The following is an 18,876-nucleotide window of genomic DNA, read 5'->3' as shown; positions in this document are numbered from 1 at the left end:
TTGATCTTCTATCCAGACTACAAAAACTTTCTTCTTATCAGCACAAAGGTTGTTTTTCTTTCTTATAATTCATGTGTTTACTGAAGTAGCACTTTTAATGTCCTTCAAGAACTTTTCCTGGGAGGTGTGCTTCAAAATGGCTGACTAGAGGCACCAGACGTTCACTTCACCTGCAAAGAAGGACCAAAACAGTACGTAGATAAGAACACATCAAATAGAGATTCTAAAAGAGAACACTGGAATTCAGCAGAAAAGTGACAGGAAACCTCTAAGCCATGGAAGGAGAGGGAAGTAAAGCATCTTGCCTGGCTAGAATTGGCTCACAGCCAGGAGGAACTGAGCATTGCAGAAAAAAAGTAAGGGAGAGATCCTCAGCAGTCTGCATTTCCTCCAGCCTCCTGTAATCTCAGCCACAGGAGAGCCCCTTGGCCCTTGCAGGCCCTGAAACTAGTATAGGAAGCTGCCTGGAGTCCATGTAGCAGCATTGTTTTCGAGAGGTTGTTTAAGCTGGGTCCTACACACCTCCAGAAGTGCAGCTGCAGCGTGGCACCATTTTGACAGCCCAGCCCCCATAGACAACATTCTGCCTTGGGACCCAACAGCTCCTATATCTCTACATCTCTGGAGCCCTCCTGACATCCCTCCACACCCACCCAGAGGGTTGCAGCCTCTTGATGCTGGCTAGACCCAGTGGTGCAGCAGAGGCACCAGCATTCTAGCCCACACAGTGTTCTAAAACCCAGGGAATGGGCAGTGCAGTGTACCAGGGCGGCTGCCCCTCAAACAAAGGGAGCTGAAATACGTGCTAACCATAGCCTGAGAGTTGCTTATTTGGGGCTACTGCTACTGCCAGCAACACTGCCCCCTACAGTGGCAGGGCCACCATGCACCTGCATGTGCCTTCAAGGTGCCTAGAGACCAGTTTGCGCATGCACTTTTCGGAGCACAGACCTCCCCTCCCACCATCACCACTGCAGGTGCACGAATGCAGTGTCTCAGACGTGGGGATTGACTTGCCCTGCCCACCACAGCTGGTGCTCGTGAGCACCACTGAGAGGCCTTAGTACAGGTTCAACACACCTGCCACCACCACTGTTGGCACCACCACATGTTGTCCTTGGGTCTGAGGATGGAACCACCCCGTTTGCAACCACCAGTGCCCATGCATGCCATTCAGGGACCTGAAGACAGGTCTTCCCTGCCCACCCACATTGCTGCTGCCACCAGAACCCATGCATGTAGTCCCAGTGCCTGGGGATAGGCTCGCCTTGCCTACTTCTATGGACACACATGCACACCATCTAGAGGCATGAGGGTGAGACCACCCCACTCCACCCCACCACCAGTGGCCATGCATGCCTCCTCCGGGCCTGGGAACTGGCTTGTCCAGTCTGCCACCACTGCCACCAGCACCCATATGTGTATGCTGCCTGGGGGCATGGTAACTTCCCTGCTCAGCCCTCAACCACCGCTGACATTTACAGCAGCCACTCAGAGACTTGAGGGTTGGCCCGTTACTGCCACTACCACCACTGATACCACAGACACCACCTGAGGGCCTGAGGCTCTGCCCACCTGGCCCACTGCTGCCAATCCTGGCACCTGAGCACACCACCTGGAGGTCTGAAGACTGGCATGCCTGGCCTGCTGCCAATACCACTAGTATCTAAGGACTGGCCTGCCTGGCATGCCCATCCACAGAAAAACCTCATCATAGCCTCCATTAATAACTGCAGCCAACCCACAGACACCACTGACACTCATTAGAGCCAAAGAAATCATACAGAAAATACAAACTGTGCCCACCCAGAATCACAGCCAAAGAACCCTATCCAATCAACACTACAAACACATCTATATGAAAAAAGATTTTCCTATGAAAGATAATTCATAAAATTAGAAGCAGTGACTGTTACACCAGGTATCAATGTAAGTACACAAAAAAACATGAAAAAAGAAGGAAATATGACACCTCCAAAGCAACACAGTTATACTCTAGTAACAGGTCTTAAAGAAAAAGAAATTAAAAAAAGAAAAAGAAATTTATAAAATGCCTGAAAAAGAATTAAAAATAATAATATTAAAGTAACTCAGTGAAATACAAGAGAACACAGATAAACTTATAAGGAACTAGCATCAATACTAAAACTAGTCTAAAACATGATAAGGAGAGAATTCTTCCTAACTCATTCTACAAGGCCAGCATCACTCTGATATCAAAACTAGACAAGGAATCAACAACAAAAGAAAACCTCAGGTCAATATCCCTGATGAATATAGATGTAAAAATCCTAAACAAAATACTAGCAAATGAAATCTAATTTCATTAAAAAGATAATATACTATGATTAAGTGGAATTTATCCCAGTGATGCAAGGATGGCTCAACATATGCAAATCAAGAGACGTGATATATCACATCAACAAAATGAAAGACGAAAACCATATGATCATCTGAATAGATTCAGAAAAAGCATCTGATATAATTCAGAATCTCTTAATGATAAAAGCTCTCAACAAATTAGGCATAGAAAGAACATACCTCAACATAATAAAGGCTATATATGACAAATCCATAGCTAATATTATACTGAATGAGGAAAAGCTGAAAGCCTTTCCTCTAAAACTGAATCAAGACAAGGATGCTCACTTTCATCATTCTTATTCAACATAGTACTGGAAGTCCTAGCTAGAGCAATCAGGCAAGAGAAAGAAAAGGCATCCAAGTTGGAAAAAAGAAACTCAAATTGTTTCTCTTTGCAGATGAAATGATTTTATATTTGGAAAAACCTGAAGACTCCACCAAAAAAACTCTTGGAACTGATAAACAAATTCAGTAAAGTTGCCAGATATAAAATTAACATACAAGGTTCAGTAGCATTTCCACACACCAACAATGAACTAGCTCAAAAAGAAATTAAGAAAACAATCCCATTTACAACGGCTAAAGACAAATACTTCGGAATAAATTTAACCAAGGAAGTGAAGGACCTCAGCAACAAAAACTATAAAACACTGATGAAAGTAACTTGAGGACACAAACAAATGGAAAGATATCCTATACTCATGGATTGCAAGAATTAATATTGTTAAAATGACCATACTACCCAATGTGATTTACAGATTCAATGCAATTCCTATCAAAATACCAATGACATTCTGCAAAGAAATAGAAAGGGAAATACTAAAATTAATATGGAAGCACAAAAGACCACAATAGCCAAAGCAATATTGAGCAAAAAGAACAAAGCCGAAGGCATCACACTACCTGACTTCAAAAAATATTACAAAGTTATAGTAATCAAAACAGCATGGTATCAGCATAAAAACAGACACATCGACCAATGGAACAGAATAGAGAATCCAGATATAAATCTATGCATTTACAATCAACTGATTTTCAACAAAGGCACCAAGAACATACATTGGGAAAAGGATACCCTCTTCAATAAATATCACTGGGAAAACTGCCTATTCATATACCGAAGCATAAAGCAAGACCCCTATCTAACGCTATATGCAAAAATTGACTCCAAATAGATTAAAGACTTAAACGTAAGACCAGAAACTATAAAATGACTAGAAGAAAATACAAGGAAACAATTCTGCACAGTGGTCTAGGCCAAGATTTTATGGGTAAGACTTCAAAAGTATAGATAACAAAAACAGATAAAATGGGAGTATAGTAAACTAAAAAGCTTCTGCACAGCAAAATAAATAATTGAGAAATAAAAATAAAATCCCAAGTCCCCCAACTAACTGAAAAGACCCCCTCTCAGCCAAGGGCGCTCCAGATAAACCTTAAAAACTGTGTTCCTGGCCATGATGGATGGGGGGTTGGATATATCTGAGTATGCCCCTTCTTTATTAACCTTTAACTAGAATTCTTTCCTAGGGACTGAGCAGAAACTAGCTCTGGAAAATGAGAAAAGGATGACTCATTCCTTTATCATCTTTAACCAATCATCTGAGGCCACGACCAGACTCCCTGTCTTTGCAGTTTCAATATGACAGCTCACCAGCTTCATAATGCATCTCTTCCTAATAAAAGACCACTGACCAGTTAGTGGTTCTGGCCAGTTTACAGAGGATGTGCAATGAGGGTTTTCATGTCCTCTGCTTTACCATTTGATGTCAGAGGTCCAAAAACTCCACCCTTGGATAATGCTAACACTTCCATTTTTTGTACATGTGACTGATGAAGAGGCATGAAGCTCAATTGCACATGTGCATGCATCTCCTTTAAAAATTATTCATGACTCTTCCTATAGCTTATTCAATATGTATACTTAGCCAACCCATTCAGCATAAATTTTAGTCTTATGCTTCCCTCCCTCAGAGTGCTTGCTCTTGGCTTCTGGCCAGAGGCTACATGTCCCAGCCTGTGGGATGGTCAGCCTGCAGGCTTCATTCTTTTATGAGAAATAAAGCCCTCCTTTCCAAATTTAGGAACCTCATCATTCTTCAACTGACATGACCGACAGAGAGAAGAGACAACCTGTAGATGGGAGAAAATACTTGCAAACTATTCATTCAACAAGGGACTAATAAACAGAATATACAAGGAAATAGAACATCTCAAAAGCAAAAAACAAAACAAAACCAAAAAAATCTCAAATAATCCCATTAAAAAGTGAGCAAAAGACCTCAAACTATGAAACTACTGTAATAAAACATTGGGAAAAATCTCTGGGACATTGGTCTGGGCAAAGACATCTTAAGCAATACCTCACAAGCACAGGCAACCAAAGTACACATGGACAAATGGGATCATACCAAATTAAAAAGCTTCTTCACAGCAAAGGATACAATCAACAAAGGGAAGAGACAACTCATAAAATGGGAGAAATATTTGCAAACTAGCCCTCTGACAAAGGATTAATAACCAGAATATATAAGGAGCTCAACAACTCTATAGGAAAAAAATCTAATAATTCAATAAAAAGATGGGCAAAGTATTTGAATAAACATTTATCAAAAAAGTCATATAAATGGCAAAAAGGCATATGAAAAGGTGCTCAACATCACTGATCATCAGAGAAATGCAAATCAAAACTACAATGAGATATAGTCTGATGCCAGTTAAAATGGCTTAGATCCAAAAGTCAAGGAATAACAAATGCTGGCAGCCAGACACAGTAGCTCATGCCTGTAATCCCAGCACTTTGGGAAGCTGAGGTAGGTGGATCACCTGAGGTCAGGAGTTCGAGTCCAGCCTGGTGAAACCCTGTCTCTACTAAAAGTAACAAAATTAGCCAGGCATGGTGGGGGGTGCCTGTGATCCCAGCTACTCGGGAGGTTGATGCAGGAGAATTGCTTGAACCCGGGAGGTGGAGGTTTCAGTGAGCCAAGATCGCACCACTGCACTCCAGCCTGGGCAACAGAGCGAGACTCCATCTCAAAACATAAACAAACAAAAACAAATGCCAGCGAGGATGTGGAGAAAAGGGAACCCTCATATGCTGTTGGTAGGAATGTAAATTAATGTAACTACTATGGAGAACAGTTTGGAAAAAACTCAAAATAGGGCTACCATATAATCCAGCAATCCCACTGCTGGGTATTTGCCCAAAAGAAAGGAAACCAGTATACCGAAGAGACATCTATACTCCCTTGTATGTTACAGCACTGTTCACAATAGCTAAGATTTGGAAGCAACCTAAGTGTCCATTAAGAGATAACTGGATAAAGAGAATGTGCTACTTATACACAATGGAGTGCTGTTCAGCCATAAAAAGAATGAGATCCTGTCGTTTGCAACAACATGGATGGAACTGGAGATCATTATGTTAAGTGAAATAAGTCAGGCACAGAAAGACAAACATCGCATGTTCTCACTTATGTGTGGGATCTAAAACCCAAAACAGTTGAATTCATGGACATAGAGAGTAGAAGGATGGTTACTAGAGTTTGAGAAGGGTAGTGGGGGTGGGCAGGGAGGCAGGGATGGTTAATGGGTACAAATAAATAGAAAGAATTTATAATACTTACTATTTGATACATAACAGGACGATTGTAGTCAATAGTAACTTAATTGAACATTTTAAAATAACTTTAAAATGTAATTGGAGTGTTTATAACTCAAAGGATAAACGCTTGAGGGGATGGATACCCCATTCTCCATAATGTGCTTATTTCACATTGCATGCCTGCATCAAAACATCTCATGTAACCCATGAATATCATAAATATATGCATCTACTATGTACCCACAATTTTTTTTAATTAAAAAAAGAGCAAAGAATGTGAATAGACGTTTCTCAAATGATGACATAAAAATGGCCAACAGGTGTTTGAAAAAAATGCTCAATATCACTAATCATCACAGAAATACAAATCAAAACCGAAATAAGATATCTTTTCACCTCAGTTAGAATAACTATTATCAAAAAGACAAAAAATAGTAAATTCTGGTGAGGATGTGGAGAAAAGGGATCAATTACACATTGTTGATGGGAATGTAAATTAGTACAGCCATTATGAAAAACAGTCTGGAGGTTTCCCAAAAAACTAAAAGTAAAACCACCATATAATCCAGCAATCCCTCTACTGGGTATTTATCCAAAGGAAAAGAAATCAGTATACCAAAGGGATACCTGCTTCTCCGTGTTGATTGTAGCACTATTCTCAATAACAAAGATATGCAATCAACCTAAGTGTCTATCAATGGATGAATGGTTAAAGAAAATGAGGCATATATACACAATGGCATACTATTCAGCCATAAAAAATGGAATCCTGTCATTTGTGGCAACATGGATTTAACTGGAGATCACTATGGTAAGTGAAATAAGCCAGGCACAGAAAGATAAATATTGCATGTTCTCTCTCATATGTGGGAGCTACAAAAGTTGACCTCATGGACATAGAGAGTAGAATGGTGGTTGCCAGAGGCTTGGAAAAGGAGGGGATGAAGAGAAATTGGTTATTGGGTACAAACATACAGTTAGATAACAGGAATAAATTCTAATGTTTGATAGCACAGTGGGTAACTACCGTTAACAGTAATTTATTCTATATTTCAAAATAGCTAGAAGAGAGAGTTTTAAATGTTCCCAACATGAAGAAATAATAAATGTTTGAGGTGATGGATATCCTTAGTACACTGGTTTGATCATTACATATTGTATACATGCATTAAAAAAACATGTACCCCATAAATATGAACAATTATGTATCAATAAAAGAACTTTTTCTTTACATTCACGACTTGGCTAACTGGCATAAGAGGCCTAATGTGGCATTCTATTTCGCTTTAGACACGACTTTCTCACTAAGCTTAATCAAGCTTTTGATTTAAAGTGAGAGATGTGTAACTCTTTCTTTAATTTGAACACTTAGAGGCCAGTGTATGGTTATTGATTGGCTTAATTTCCATATTGTTGTGTCTCAGGGAATAAGGAGGTTGGAGGCAAGGGAGAGAGACAGGGAAATGGCCTGTTGGTGGAGCACACAGAACTGACAACATTGATTAAGTCTGCCACCTCATGTGGGTGTGGTTCATGGCATCTCAAAACAATTGCAATAGTAACATCAAATATCACTGATCACAGATCATCATTACAGATATAATGATAATGAAAAAGTTTGAAATATTGTGAGAGTTGCCAAAATGTGATACAAGACATGAAGTGAGCATGTGCTGTTGAAAAAAAAACTGCAAGATAAACTTGCATGACGCAGGGTTGCCAGAAACCTTCAATTTGTAAAAACAAAACAAAACAACAACAACAAAAAACACCACAGTATCTGTGAAGTGTAATAAAGAGCAATAAAGAGAAGCACAATAAAATGAGGTACGCCTGTGTATCCAGTCACCTATCTAACAATATTCTTGAAATCATAATAACCAAAATCAAACTCATTGATGAAACAGGAAAGTTCCTTGACACTCCTCACAGGCCATGCAACAGGGGTGCGACTCATCTGTTCTGTCACTGCCACTGCTCAAACCCCTTATGGGAGGGGGAGCAGACAGACAGGTGCAGAAGCCCAAATGGGTGTGTGTTACAGTGTGCCCTTTTAGCCTTGCTGTACATGGACAGCTTGAGTGTTAACCAGCTCAGTGGACACTCTGCCTTTCTGCAAGGGCAGAGGGTCGGTGTGACAGCTCTCTGTATCCTGAGCTCTTGTCCAGCTTCCTGGAAGAATCGGGTCACATATGAACTTGAAGGATGAATGCAGGGGTTTTATTGAGTGGTGGAGGTGGCTGTCAGTGAGATGAATGGGGAGCCAGCAGGGGGGATGCAGTGGGAAGATGATCTTCCACTGGAGTTTGGCTGTCCAGTGGCCAAACTCCTCTCTGATGACGGCCCTTAGCTGAACTCCTCTTGACGTTCAGGCATTCCTCCTCTTCTTTCTCTGCTGCATTGTTCTGCCATTCATCTGCTTGTCTCCTTGTCTTCTTGTCTGCTCATTTGCTTCTGGAGCCTGGGGTTCAGGGTTCATACGGATACAGGATAGGGGGGCATGATGGGCCAAAAGGCAATTTTTCAGGCATGAAAACAGAAATGCCTATTCTCACTTAGGGCCATGGGTCTCAGGCTTGAGGGTGGGTGGGGCCTTTGTCAGGGAACCACCCTCTCCTACCCAGTGTTTCCATCTCCTGTGTGAATCATTATCTCTTTTTGTCCCCAAACATGTATTTCTTTCAGTGCTCAACAATTCAATAACATGGAACCCCATTCTTCCAGTGCAACATATCAAAATTTGATCATTCTTGATAACTTGCTCTCCCAAATCCAAAATTGTTTGTGTTGTCTAAATGGTCGCTGTATACTTTGACCACTGATTAATTCTCTAGTCTTATCTCATGTTGTGTGCTCATGCCAAATTTGCCTTCTTTCAATTCCTTTGGGACACCCAGGACACCCAAAAGTTTGGCCTCAGAGTCTTTATATTGGGGTATCCTCTTCCTGGAATATTCTTCCTCCAAATCTTTACCTAGTGAGTTCCTACTTAACCTTTACATACCAGCTTAAATATTTCTTCTTTGAGTGAATCTTCCTGGACCCACCTGAGTAAATTCTCTCTTCCATCCCACCTTCATATCCTGCTGGTTTATTTTCCCAGGGGAGCCCGTAATTTCCCTTCATAGCTCTTGACAACTGAAATGAGTGACTGAGGTATAAGTCTCAATCACTGGGGTTTATTTTAGGGCATGTCTGTGAAGAACACGAATCACAGATACATCCGTGGCTGTTTTTCCAAAGAGGTTCTCAGGAGATTTTGTATTTGTATACTTCCTTAAAGCAGGGAAGGCATGTAGGAAGAGAGGCAGGTAGGTGTTTGGGCGAATAGTTGCATTCCTGTGAGACATTAGTTAATGATCAGTAAATCTACATTTTATGTAAGATAAAGCGAATGTCTGGAAAGAAAAAAGGAGTAAAAGGTAAATCAATTACGCAGAAGTCTCTAGGTAGGTGGAGGAAGGAGTCTTGACTTTGTTCTACACCTGGGAGGATAAGCTTGTAATGACATTATCAGTGTAGAATCAAACAGACTTTAGTATTAGGAGCTAGACTTAGATTGTACACCTAAAGTCACATGTGGCATATCCTTGTTTATGGAAGGCCAGCAAATAACTTAGTCATGGGGGCGGGCAGTCCTTCCCAGATATCTGAGACCTTTTACCTTTCCGTGGAGATCTAGATGATGCATAATATGTTAGGAACAGCTATTCATTTGGAAGAGTGTGTTGCAATGACCTTCCCTTTTGCATTAGAAGTTTGGGGGGTCCTGAGGATTTAAAATTTTCCTTTACACACTCTATCACAATTTTAAGTATTTATTTGTGAGATTGTTTACATAATGTCTGTCTTCACCACTTGACTGTAAATAAACAAGTATTGCTCTTGTTTATTGCTCTTGTTTATGCCCTCAACACTGAGAACTGACAAATACCAGGCAGTTAATAAATATTTGTTCAGTGAATATATGTATAAATGAGTGAATGAATACAAGTTTTTCTCAAAAAGCGTATATTCCTCTCTTAAAGAGGAAGGGCTTTCTCAGTTTGGGAGCCTACTTCAGGGTCTGATGAATAGATACTCTGAAAGATTAAGAGCTATCTTTGATGGCCGGGCATGGTGGCTCACGCCTGTAATCACAGCACTTTGGGAGGCCGAAGTGGGTGGATCAACTGAGGTCAGGAGTCAGGAGTTCCAGACCAGCCTGGCCAACATGGTGAAACCCTGTCTCTACTAAAAGGTAAATACAAAAATTAGCCAGGTGTGGTGGCACACGCCTGTAGTCCCAGCTTTTCAGGAGGCTGAGGAAGGAGAATCGCTTGAACCTTGGAGGCAGAGGTTGCAGTGAACTGAGATTGTGCCACTGCACTCCAGCCTGGGCAACAGAGCAAGATTGTCTCAAAAAAAAAAAAAAAAAAAAAAAGCTATCTTTCAGAACTCAGTAAAGTTCTCAACAATGTTCCAAGTCATTTTTATCCTCCAAGTTTGAGCTAAGTATTATACTAAGTTGTTCTCTTTTGCCCACAGTCCTCTCCCTAGGGTTTTCACCAGCTTTTCTTTAACCTGAGAAGAGTCAAAAGGAAAAACACAATAAAAATATTCACTATATTTTCCTGAGAATCTAAAACATTTGAAGTTTGCTTAGAGATTTGGCTGAAGCTTTGGATTGTCTCCGATTTTGGCAATCAATTTATCTGGGGCGAATTCAGTTGTTCACAAGGTTGTTTTTTTCTTCAACTTTCAGTTTCAACATGAGAGCTGGAGTTACCCTCTTCGTGGTTCAAATGGAGCAGTTAAACTCAGGGCCAAAGTTGGAAAATCTGACATAAGGAATATATGCTTCCAAACCTCGTGACACCTGGTAGTTATGTTCCAGATTCTGGCTCCTGGGTCCATGGGAGCTGTAAGCTCTGGTCTTTCCAAAAGTTTTGTCATAGTAGTAGGGGAAAGGAACACTTCTTATGAACAGTGAAAGGGAAACACTAACCTGTCTACTTTCCTCCAGACATCAGAAGTGAAAAGTAAGACAGAGACATTTCTGACCTTGTCTGACTCAGTAGGACAGTGTCAGGATTTGTTTAGAGAGAGAAAGTGACCATCCTTTAAAAAAAAAAAAATCCTTATGCTCCCCACTGTTGGTCTCAAGTACATGGTTTAGGTCCAAGCCCTAGGTCTTTTTCATTTCAACACCAAACTCTACACTGGTTTTTGAGATGAAGACAGGGGTTATAGATCTGCAGAACAGTAGAATAGCCGCTGAGTGCTTGAAGAACCCGTTATAAACCTCCCTTTTCTCTGCCCAAGTATCCAGAACATCTTCCCTATACTGAGTTGTTCTGGACCAGGCTCCATTGTTATTCAGCCACGCCCAATCCCTGGGAAGCTGACATACAATAGAAAATGGAGTGATAATTATGCAGCCAGTCTCTGTAGGACTTTTAGGGGAAGAACAGTCTTCTTAGGAAGTTAGTTGCCTAGTCATTTGCTTTACTATAAAATTTATATATATATTTTATATATATAAATGGCTACTGAGACCAGAGGGAGGGAGGCCAGAGGATGGGAACATGGTCAATGTTTTACTGATGACTTGATTATCCAGCGATGACCAAAAACTCCAATGGCTACACCAGCTATCATCATGCTTAGCTCTTGCTTGTTTACTTGGCTAAAAAATAAATACTCTCCTGGTTTCCCTGGGAGTTATTATGGCTTATAAGCAAGATAACAGTTAAAATTCCGCACTTTCATGCTAAGGTTTACAAGGTTCTGTTTCTAGATTTCTCTTCCTGGAGATTCTCTACTTGGACACCCCCTTCAGCCTAAAGATCCCAGAAACATCATGAGGAGCTCTCGTAGGAACTGTTGGATAGAAGCAACTCTGTTGCCACACTGAAGACCAGATTCTGGAGATCCAGCATGGGAATCCAAGCCTGAGAAGTGCTGCAGAAGATAAGTACGGACTCCTCAAAGGTGTAACAAAGGCCGAGGACTTGGAAGTCAAGAGACCTGTGTGCAAATCTGCCTTTCATTATAACTGTTTGATTCCGCTTAAATCACTTAACTGCTTTGAACTTCAATTCCTCTTTCTGTAAAACAGGAATACAATTACAGTACCTACTTCACAGTTGTAATTAATGAACAAACAAATGCACAAAGGATCCAATATACAGTAGATGATCAGTATCAGTGACTTGTATCAGAACTTATTTCTTACAACTGCTGTGCCTTACAAATGCTGCCCAACTCTCCATAAGAGACCTATGGTAGAGATGACACTGCTCTTCAGGTCCGTCTTAGAATTTTCAAGGCAATATTTGAAAAATTCTGAACTGATCCTGGAATGGCAACTTTCTTTTCTCCACCTATCAAAACCCAATTAGTAACTGTGGACCCAATTCAAGTGTCAACTTTATTGCACATATTCCTCAAATACTTTTTAGATCCTACCTAGGGACTAAGGGAAGAGTTCCTCAAGGAAGAGATGCTTGAGCTGAGAGATGAAAGCTGAGTGAGAGTACCCTAGGGAAGGCGAGAGGAGATTATATTCTGGGTAAAGGAGACAATATATGTAAAGATCTTCAGGCAAAAGATAATCTAGTTTGTTGGAAAAACTGAAAGAAAACCAGAAGGCCAGTGAGGCTAAAGCACAGGGAAGGCCAAAAGCCTTATAAATAGAGTAGTTATGCATGGCTGTGCAGTTGGAGCAAAACACAAATGTACCCTGTCAAAGGGGCATGTGAGGACAGAAACCCAGCCTGTGTTCTCCTTGCTAAACCATGCATTTATAGGGCTCTATCTACCCAGAAGGAGTGCCTTTTTCTACTTTGTCCACACTTGTTTTAATTTTCAGAAAGATAAACAAAAGTTAGCAGCATCTCTTACGAGGCCATGCATGTTCTTGCTCCTATCTATCACACCATTCTTACCTGGAACTCTTTCCCCTATTCTCTTCTTTGTGCTCCATCCACACAGGTCTTCTGCATCCTCAGGACTTTGCACTTGTTTTGCTTGTTATATTGGGTTTCACTAGCATCTACCCAGTACAATGCCTGGCATACTATTGAGGCCTGATGAGCGTGTTTTAGCGTTGAGTCCAGGACCTGAGGCTGATTTGGCTCCATCCGAGTCTGGACCTGAACCAACTCCAATTGGGTTAGACCTGCTCTGGTCTTCGGGCTAGCAAGGCTGGTGCAATGTCCATTTCGAAGTGCTGGGAGCAGTGAATCTTCCTACCTAGGCATGGCAAAGGGGGCACTTTTTGTCTTGGGGCTGCTAGAATCTTTAGAGATTGAGAGAGTCACAAGGGCTTCTTAATACAGGCAATATTAACTTTTTTTCTACATGGGATTGAAAGAATTGAGAAATGTGGTTGTTTCAGACTTTCCTGCACTTCAAAACTCAGAATGTATACTTAGCTTTCTCTAAGTATACATTACAACATATTCAACAAGAGTCTGCCCATCAGCCTAGATTTCTGAAAGAATGATAAACTCCTACTGCAACCGTTTGTTCAACAAATATTTATTGAGCACCTACAATAATTAATAAAATAGGCATGATCTTTGACTTCACAGAACTTAGATTTTGGTACCATGTTCAGAAATCTCTGTGGGATTATTTTACAGGGGAAATGTGCTTTCTTAAGGTGCCAAATGCTCATTGACAGCTTATATAGCAACTAATCAGGTACAAGAAGAGTCAGCCTTCCTTGGGTCCAAATCCTAGTGGATTCTACCATTTGAGAGCTGTGCTACTACCTTGGGCAAGTTACTTCTTATTTTCAATTTTCTCACCTGTAAATGAGAATAATAATGCTTTAACCTCATAGAATTTATATAAAGATTAAACAAAGTATAATATGTAAAATAATGTAGCCTAGTGTCAAATCAATAAACACTTCTATATAATACAACATACCCTCATACCCTTTTGTTTTATGGAAAATGAAAATTACTTTTAAGATAAAACTTATCCAGGAAATAGGTCCATTTCTCGGGAACTCAGAATAGTAATCAGAGGAAATGCCATGGCTATGGGAAATGTTTCCTACCTGTTATGTCCTGATCCAGGTTGTTATTTTCTTGAGATAGAAACCTTTATCTTGGTGTCCCTCAACCAACCCCAGTGCCTAGCATGGTGCCTGGGAGCACTGCAGATAGAGGACTTGTCCTGTTAATTTCTGTACTCTGAGGGTCTGGTATAGTGTCTAGAACAAAGTATGCATATTATTCAGTTGGTGCAAAAGTAAGTGCAGTTTTTGCCATTACTTTCAATGGTAAAACTTAATAGCTGTATAAGCTTACTTTTGCGCCAACTTAATAGCGGTATAAGCTTATTTCATTCTTACTTTTGCGCCATGTACTTTTGCGCCAACTTAATAGCTGTATTAGCTTATTTCATTCTCACAACAACCCTCTAAAATGATGCCATTATTATCCTTATTATTAGCTGAGGAAGCTAAGGCACAGAGAGATTAAGTCAATTGTCCTAAATTACCAAGCTAAGAGTGATAGAGCTGGAATTTAAACCAAGTAGCCTAGCTCTTAGCCTGCATGGTAACACCTAACACAATCACATAGGAAGTGATTACTAGATATTTGCTGAATAAATGCAATTGCAAGAAAATGTAAATCATGATCATTTAAAGGAAGAATTCCATTATACATGTGTGCTTAATACAATAGCCGTATTCTGAAAAGTTAGATAAAAATCAATTCTTTGTAAATTTCATGCATTTCACTAGTGTGCCCAGCACATTGTAGTTTGAAAAAGAAACCCATACTGAGCTTTAAGGGTTCCTGCTATTCAGAGCAAATTGCAGTGATCCATTTTGTTGTGTCCTTTTGTCAAGTCAGTAATCACCTCCTAAACTGTCTGATTTATAATTAGTTTTTTTCACATACTGGCCTTTTCTAAGAAAGCAGGAAGGGCTGGTATCTATCCTTTTGTAGATCTTATTCCCATCACCTCTTAAACAGCTGCTCCCTATCCCCCATCAACTAGAAGGCTAGAGAGACAGCTGGTGCCCTCTTCTGGGAGTTTAGGGCTGTTGCATACATTGGGCCCACCATGGGGCATTTCCAGAAAACAATTGTCAACTACTTTTCAAGTCTGATGATAAGAATAGGGTTGGATTTTTATTCTTTCTTTGAAATAAATTGTATCTTTCCGAAAATAAGAAAGTTGACTGTAGTGTCCAGAACGAAGTATGCATATTACATGCATAAATCTATTTCATTCTCACAACAACCCTCTAAAATGGTGCTATTAATATCCATTTTAGAAAATGAAAATAGATAAAAATAGGAGACTCAGCCAGGCGAGTCTCTTGAAGCCCTGTTGGGTAGAGGGATGGAATTCCACTGTGGTGCTGAGAAGATGCTTCCTTCAGTTAGATATATTTTATTTATTTATTTATTTATTTTGAGACAGAGTCTCACTCTGTCACCCAAGCTGGAGGGAGATGGCTCGATCTCTGCTCACTGCAACCTCCGCCTCCCAGGTTCAAGCAATTCTCCTGCCTCAGCCTCCCGAGTAGCTGGGATTACAGGCACGTGCCATCATGTCCAGCTAATTTTTTGTATTTTTAGTGGAGACAGGGTTTCACCTTGTTGCCCAGGTTGGTCTCAAACTCCTGGCCTCAAGTGATCCACCTGCCTCGGCCTCCCAAAGTGTTGGGATTATAGGCCTGAGCCACCACACTCGGCCTCAGTCAGATATACTTTATGTATACTTTAAAATCACACGCTATTAATGATAAAATTGAGCACTTGAGGATTATCTACTTGCTAGATACTTTAGATACATTACCTCATTTAATAGAAGTGCAAACAATATCCCCAATTTACAGTTGAGAAAACTGAGAAGCAGAGAGGTTAAGCATTGGCCAAAAAATAACAGAACCGGGAATTTAAACCCAAATCATGCTCTTTCCAGTGTAATATGTTTTCTCTTTCTACTTCTTATGATCCTGTATCAAAATCCCACTACAAAAAGAGATGGCAAGGAAATGTTTTTGACATATGTAAAACCCAATCCAACATCACTGAAACATCAAAGAAAACCATGCCCCAAACCTCTATATGGACCTCTTGCTAGTTGTTCTGACATCTTTTTTTGTTTGTTTTATGTAGTTGTGTTGAATTCTTTTTTAATGTAGTTGTTTTGAATAGAAAGATAGGAAGTGGGCCGGGCACGGTGGCTCACGTCTATAATCCCAGCACTTTGGAAGGCCGAGGCAGGCGGATCACCTGAGGTCGGGACCAGCCTGATTAACGTGGAGAAACCCAGTCTCCACTAAAAATACAAAATTAGCCGGGCGTGGTGGTACGTGCCTGTAATCCCAGCTACTTGGGAGGCTGAGGCAGGAGAATCGCTTCAACCAGGGAGGCGGAGGTTGCGGTGAGCCGAGATCGTGCCATTGCACTCCAGCCTGGGCAATAAGAGCGAAACTCCGTCTCAAATAAAATAAATAAATAAATACAGATAGGAAGTGGTGTTCGCAGCCGCGCCGTTGTCGCTCTCCAACACCAGCGCCGCCTCTTGCTCGCTGAGCTGCAGCCGAAGGACAAGGCGGGTAAGTAAGGAGGTCTCTATGCCGTGGCTCTTACAAAGCGGACTGCCAGCAAATCTACCGGTGGTATAGCATCCAGGGAGCAAGCGGCTACAAAAGCCGCTCGCAGGAGTGCGCCCTCTACTGGAGGAGTGAAGAAACCTCATCGTTACATACCTGGTACTGTGGCACTCCGTGAAATTAGACGTTATCAGAAGTCCTCTGAACTTCTAATTCGCAAACTTCCCTTCCAGCGTCTGGTGCGAGAAATTGCTCAGGACTTTAAAACAGATTTGTGCTTCCAGAGCGCAGCTATCGGTACTTTGCAAGAGGCAAGTGAGGTCTGTCTGGTTGGCCTTTTTGAAGACACCAACCTGTGTGCTATGGATGCCACACGTGTAACAATTATGCCAAAAGACATCCAGCTAGCACGACGCATACGTGGAGAACGTGTTTCACAGTCCACTATGATGGGAAGCATTTCATTAACAAAAATTTTTTAAAAATCGCTTATTCCTGTTATTGGTAGTTCTGAACGTTAGTGTTTTTTTTTTTTTTTTTTCCATGGGGTCAAAATGTGCCTAACTATATGATTGCGAGTGGAAAAATAGGGGACAGAAACCAGGTATCAGCAGTTTTTCCATTTTCATTTCTGTTTGAATTTTTAATATAAGTGTGGAGAAGTAAAGCATTAATCCAAGTTAAAATGTTTCAGTGAACAAGTTTCAGCGGTTCAACTTTATAATAATTATAAATAAACCTGTTAAATTTTTGTGGACAATGCCAGCATTTGGATTTCTTTTTAAACAGGTTAATTTCTTATCGACGACAACTAAATGATGTTTGTAGCATTTTTATCATACAGTAGATTCCATCCATTCACTATACTTTTCTGAGTTGTCCTACATGCAAGTACATGTTTTTAATGCTGTCTGTCTTCTGTGCTGTTCCTGTAAGTTTGCTATTAAAATACATTAAACTATAAAAAAAAAAAAGCAAGATAGGAAGTTTAAATTGGTAACAGACAGAGGTTAAAGAACAAAGAAAATGTTGGGAAGCAGAGAAGGGGTTAGGAAATGAGGGAGTTGTGTGGAAATAGAGTACAGCATCTTCTTGGCTGCCGCTCTACAACTCCTGAGGCTAGAAGTGGCATAGCAGGTTGAGCCCCAGCTTTCTGGGGAATTCAGCTTGCATAAAATGTAATAATAACTAACCTACATCTAGTACTTACTTTGTGCCAGGCACTCTTTTAAATGCTTTACCTCTATTAACTCATTTAATCCTCACAAAAATCCCATTTTACATGTTAGAACATTGTAGCACAGAGAGGCTATGATTTTCATTTTACAGATGAGGAAACTGAGGCACAGAAAAATTGAGTAGTTTATCCAAGGTCAAGCTAACAAGTGGTGGAGTTGGAGTTTAAATTTAGGATTCTGCCTCCAGAGCTGTGTTCTCACCCGCCATGATATAGAGTTAACCCTTGAGCAACATGAGTTTGAACTGCAGATATTTTTCCATAAATATATTAGAACATTTTTGGAGATTTTCAACAATTGGTAAAAATTGCAGATGAACTGTGTAGCCTGTAAATATCAAAAAACTTAAGAAAAAGTTACATATGTTATGAATGCATAAATATATGTACTGACTAGTCTACTTTATTATTTTCTACCATAAAATACACACAAATCTATTATAAAAAGTTAAAATTTATCAAAATTTGCACACCCACAGACCATACATGGTGCCATTCACAGTCAAGGGAAATGTAAACAAATGTAGAGATTCAGTATTAAATCATAACTGCATAAAATTATGTACCCACCTCCTGTTGCCATGGTGGTGAGCTCAAGTGTTGAGAGTATCTGCTTAAAATGCCACCATGTGATGCTAATCATCTCCCCTTGAGCGGTCCGCTTTAACAATAACTTGCATGTGGAGATAAAAAGTGATCTCTCTTGAGGCTGTAGTGAGCCGTGATCGTGCCTCTGCATTCCAGCTTGGGCAAAAGAGTGGGATTCTGGCTCAAAAAAGAAAAAAAAAAGCCATCTCTGTTAGTTCTCCTGTACGTTTCACCGTGTACGTTTCATCGTGTTTAATGCAATATTGTAAACCATGATAACACCGTGTGACTCACATGAAGTGTCACTACTGCTGCCAGAAGTGCTTCTAAAAAGCAAAGTCATGACATTCCAACAAAAAGTTGAATTGCTTAATATGTATTATAGATTGAGATCTGCAGCTGTGGTTACCTGCCATTTCAGACAGACGATGTAAAACTTAGAGTATTGATAAATACAGTACAATACTGTACATGTATTTTATGTTTTTAAATCTTTTTTTTTTTTTT

The 18,876-nt window shown here is 40.3% G+C and overlaps 1 protein-coding gene across 1 annotated transcript in view; it reads left to right on the top strand.

The window, feature by feature from the left end:
• LOC105547744 (histone H3.3C-like) overlaps window positions 1-17,026 on the top strand; it is a 54,432-nt gene extending 37,406 nt beyond the window's left edge. Inside the window, exons 2-3 of the mRNA XM_011991445.1 lie at window positions 16,560-16,841; window positions 16,890-17,026. Coding sequence (XP_011846835.1) covers window positions 16,560-16,841; window positions 16,890-17,026 — 419 coding nt within the window. The remainder of the gene's footprint in view (window positions 1-16,559; window positions 16,842-16,889) is intronic.
• Window positions 17,027-18,876: the final 1,850 nt, after the last annotated feature.

Source organism: Mandrillus leucophaeus, unplaced genomic scaffold (genome assembly GCF_000951045.1).
Source record: "Mandrillus leucophaeus isolate KB7577 unplaced genomic scaffold, Mleu.le_1.0 Scaffold395, whole genome shotgun sequence".
Classification (NCBI taxonomy): Eukaryota; Metazoa; Chordata; class Mammalia; order Primates; family Cercopithecidae; genus Mandrillus; species Mandrillus leucophaeus.
Note: the sequence above shows the minus strand (reverse complement) of the source record. Positions and strands in the feature narration are given on the sequence as shown.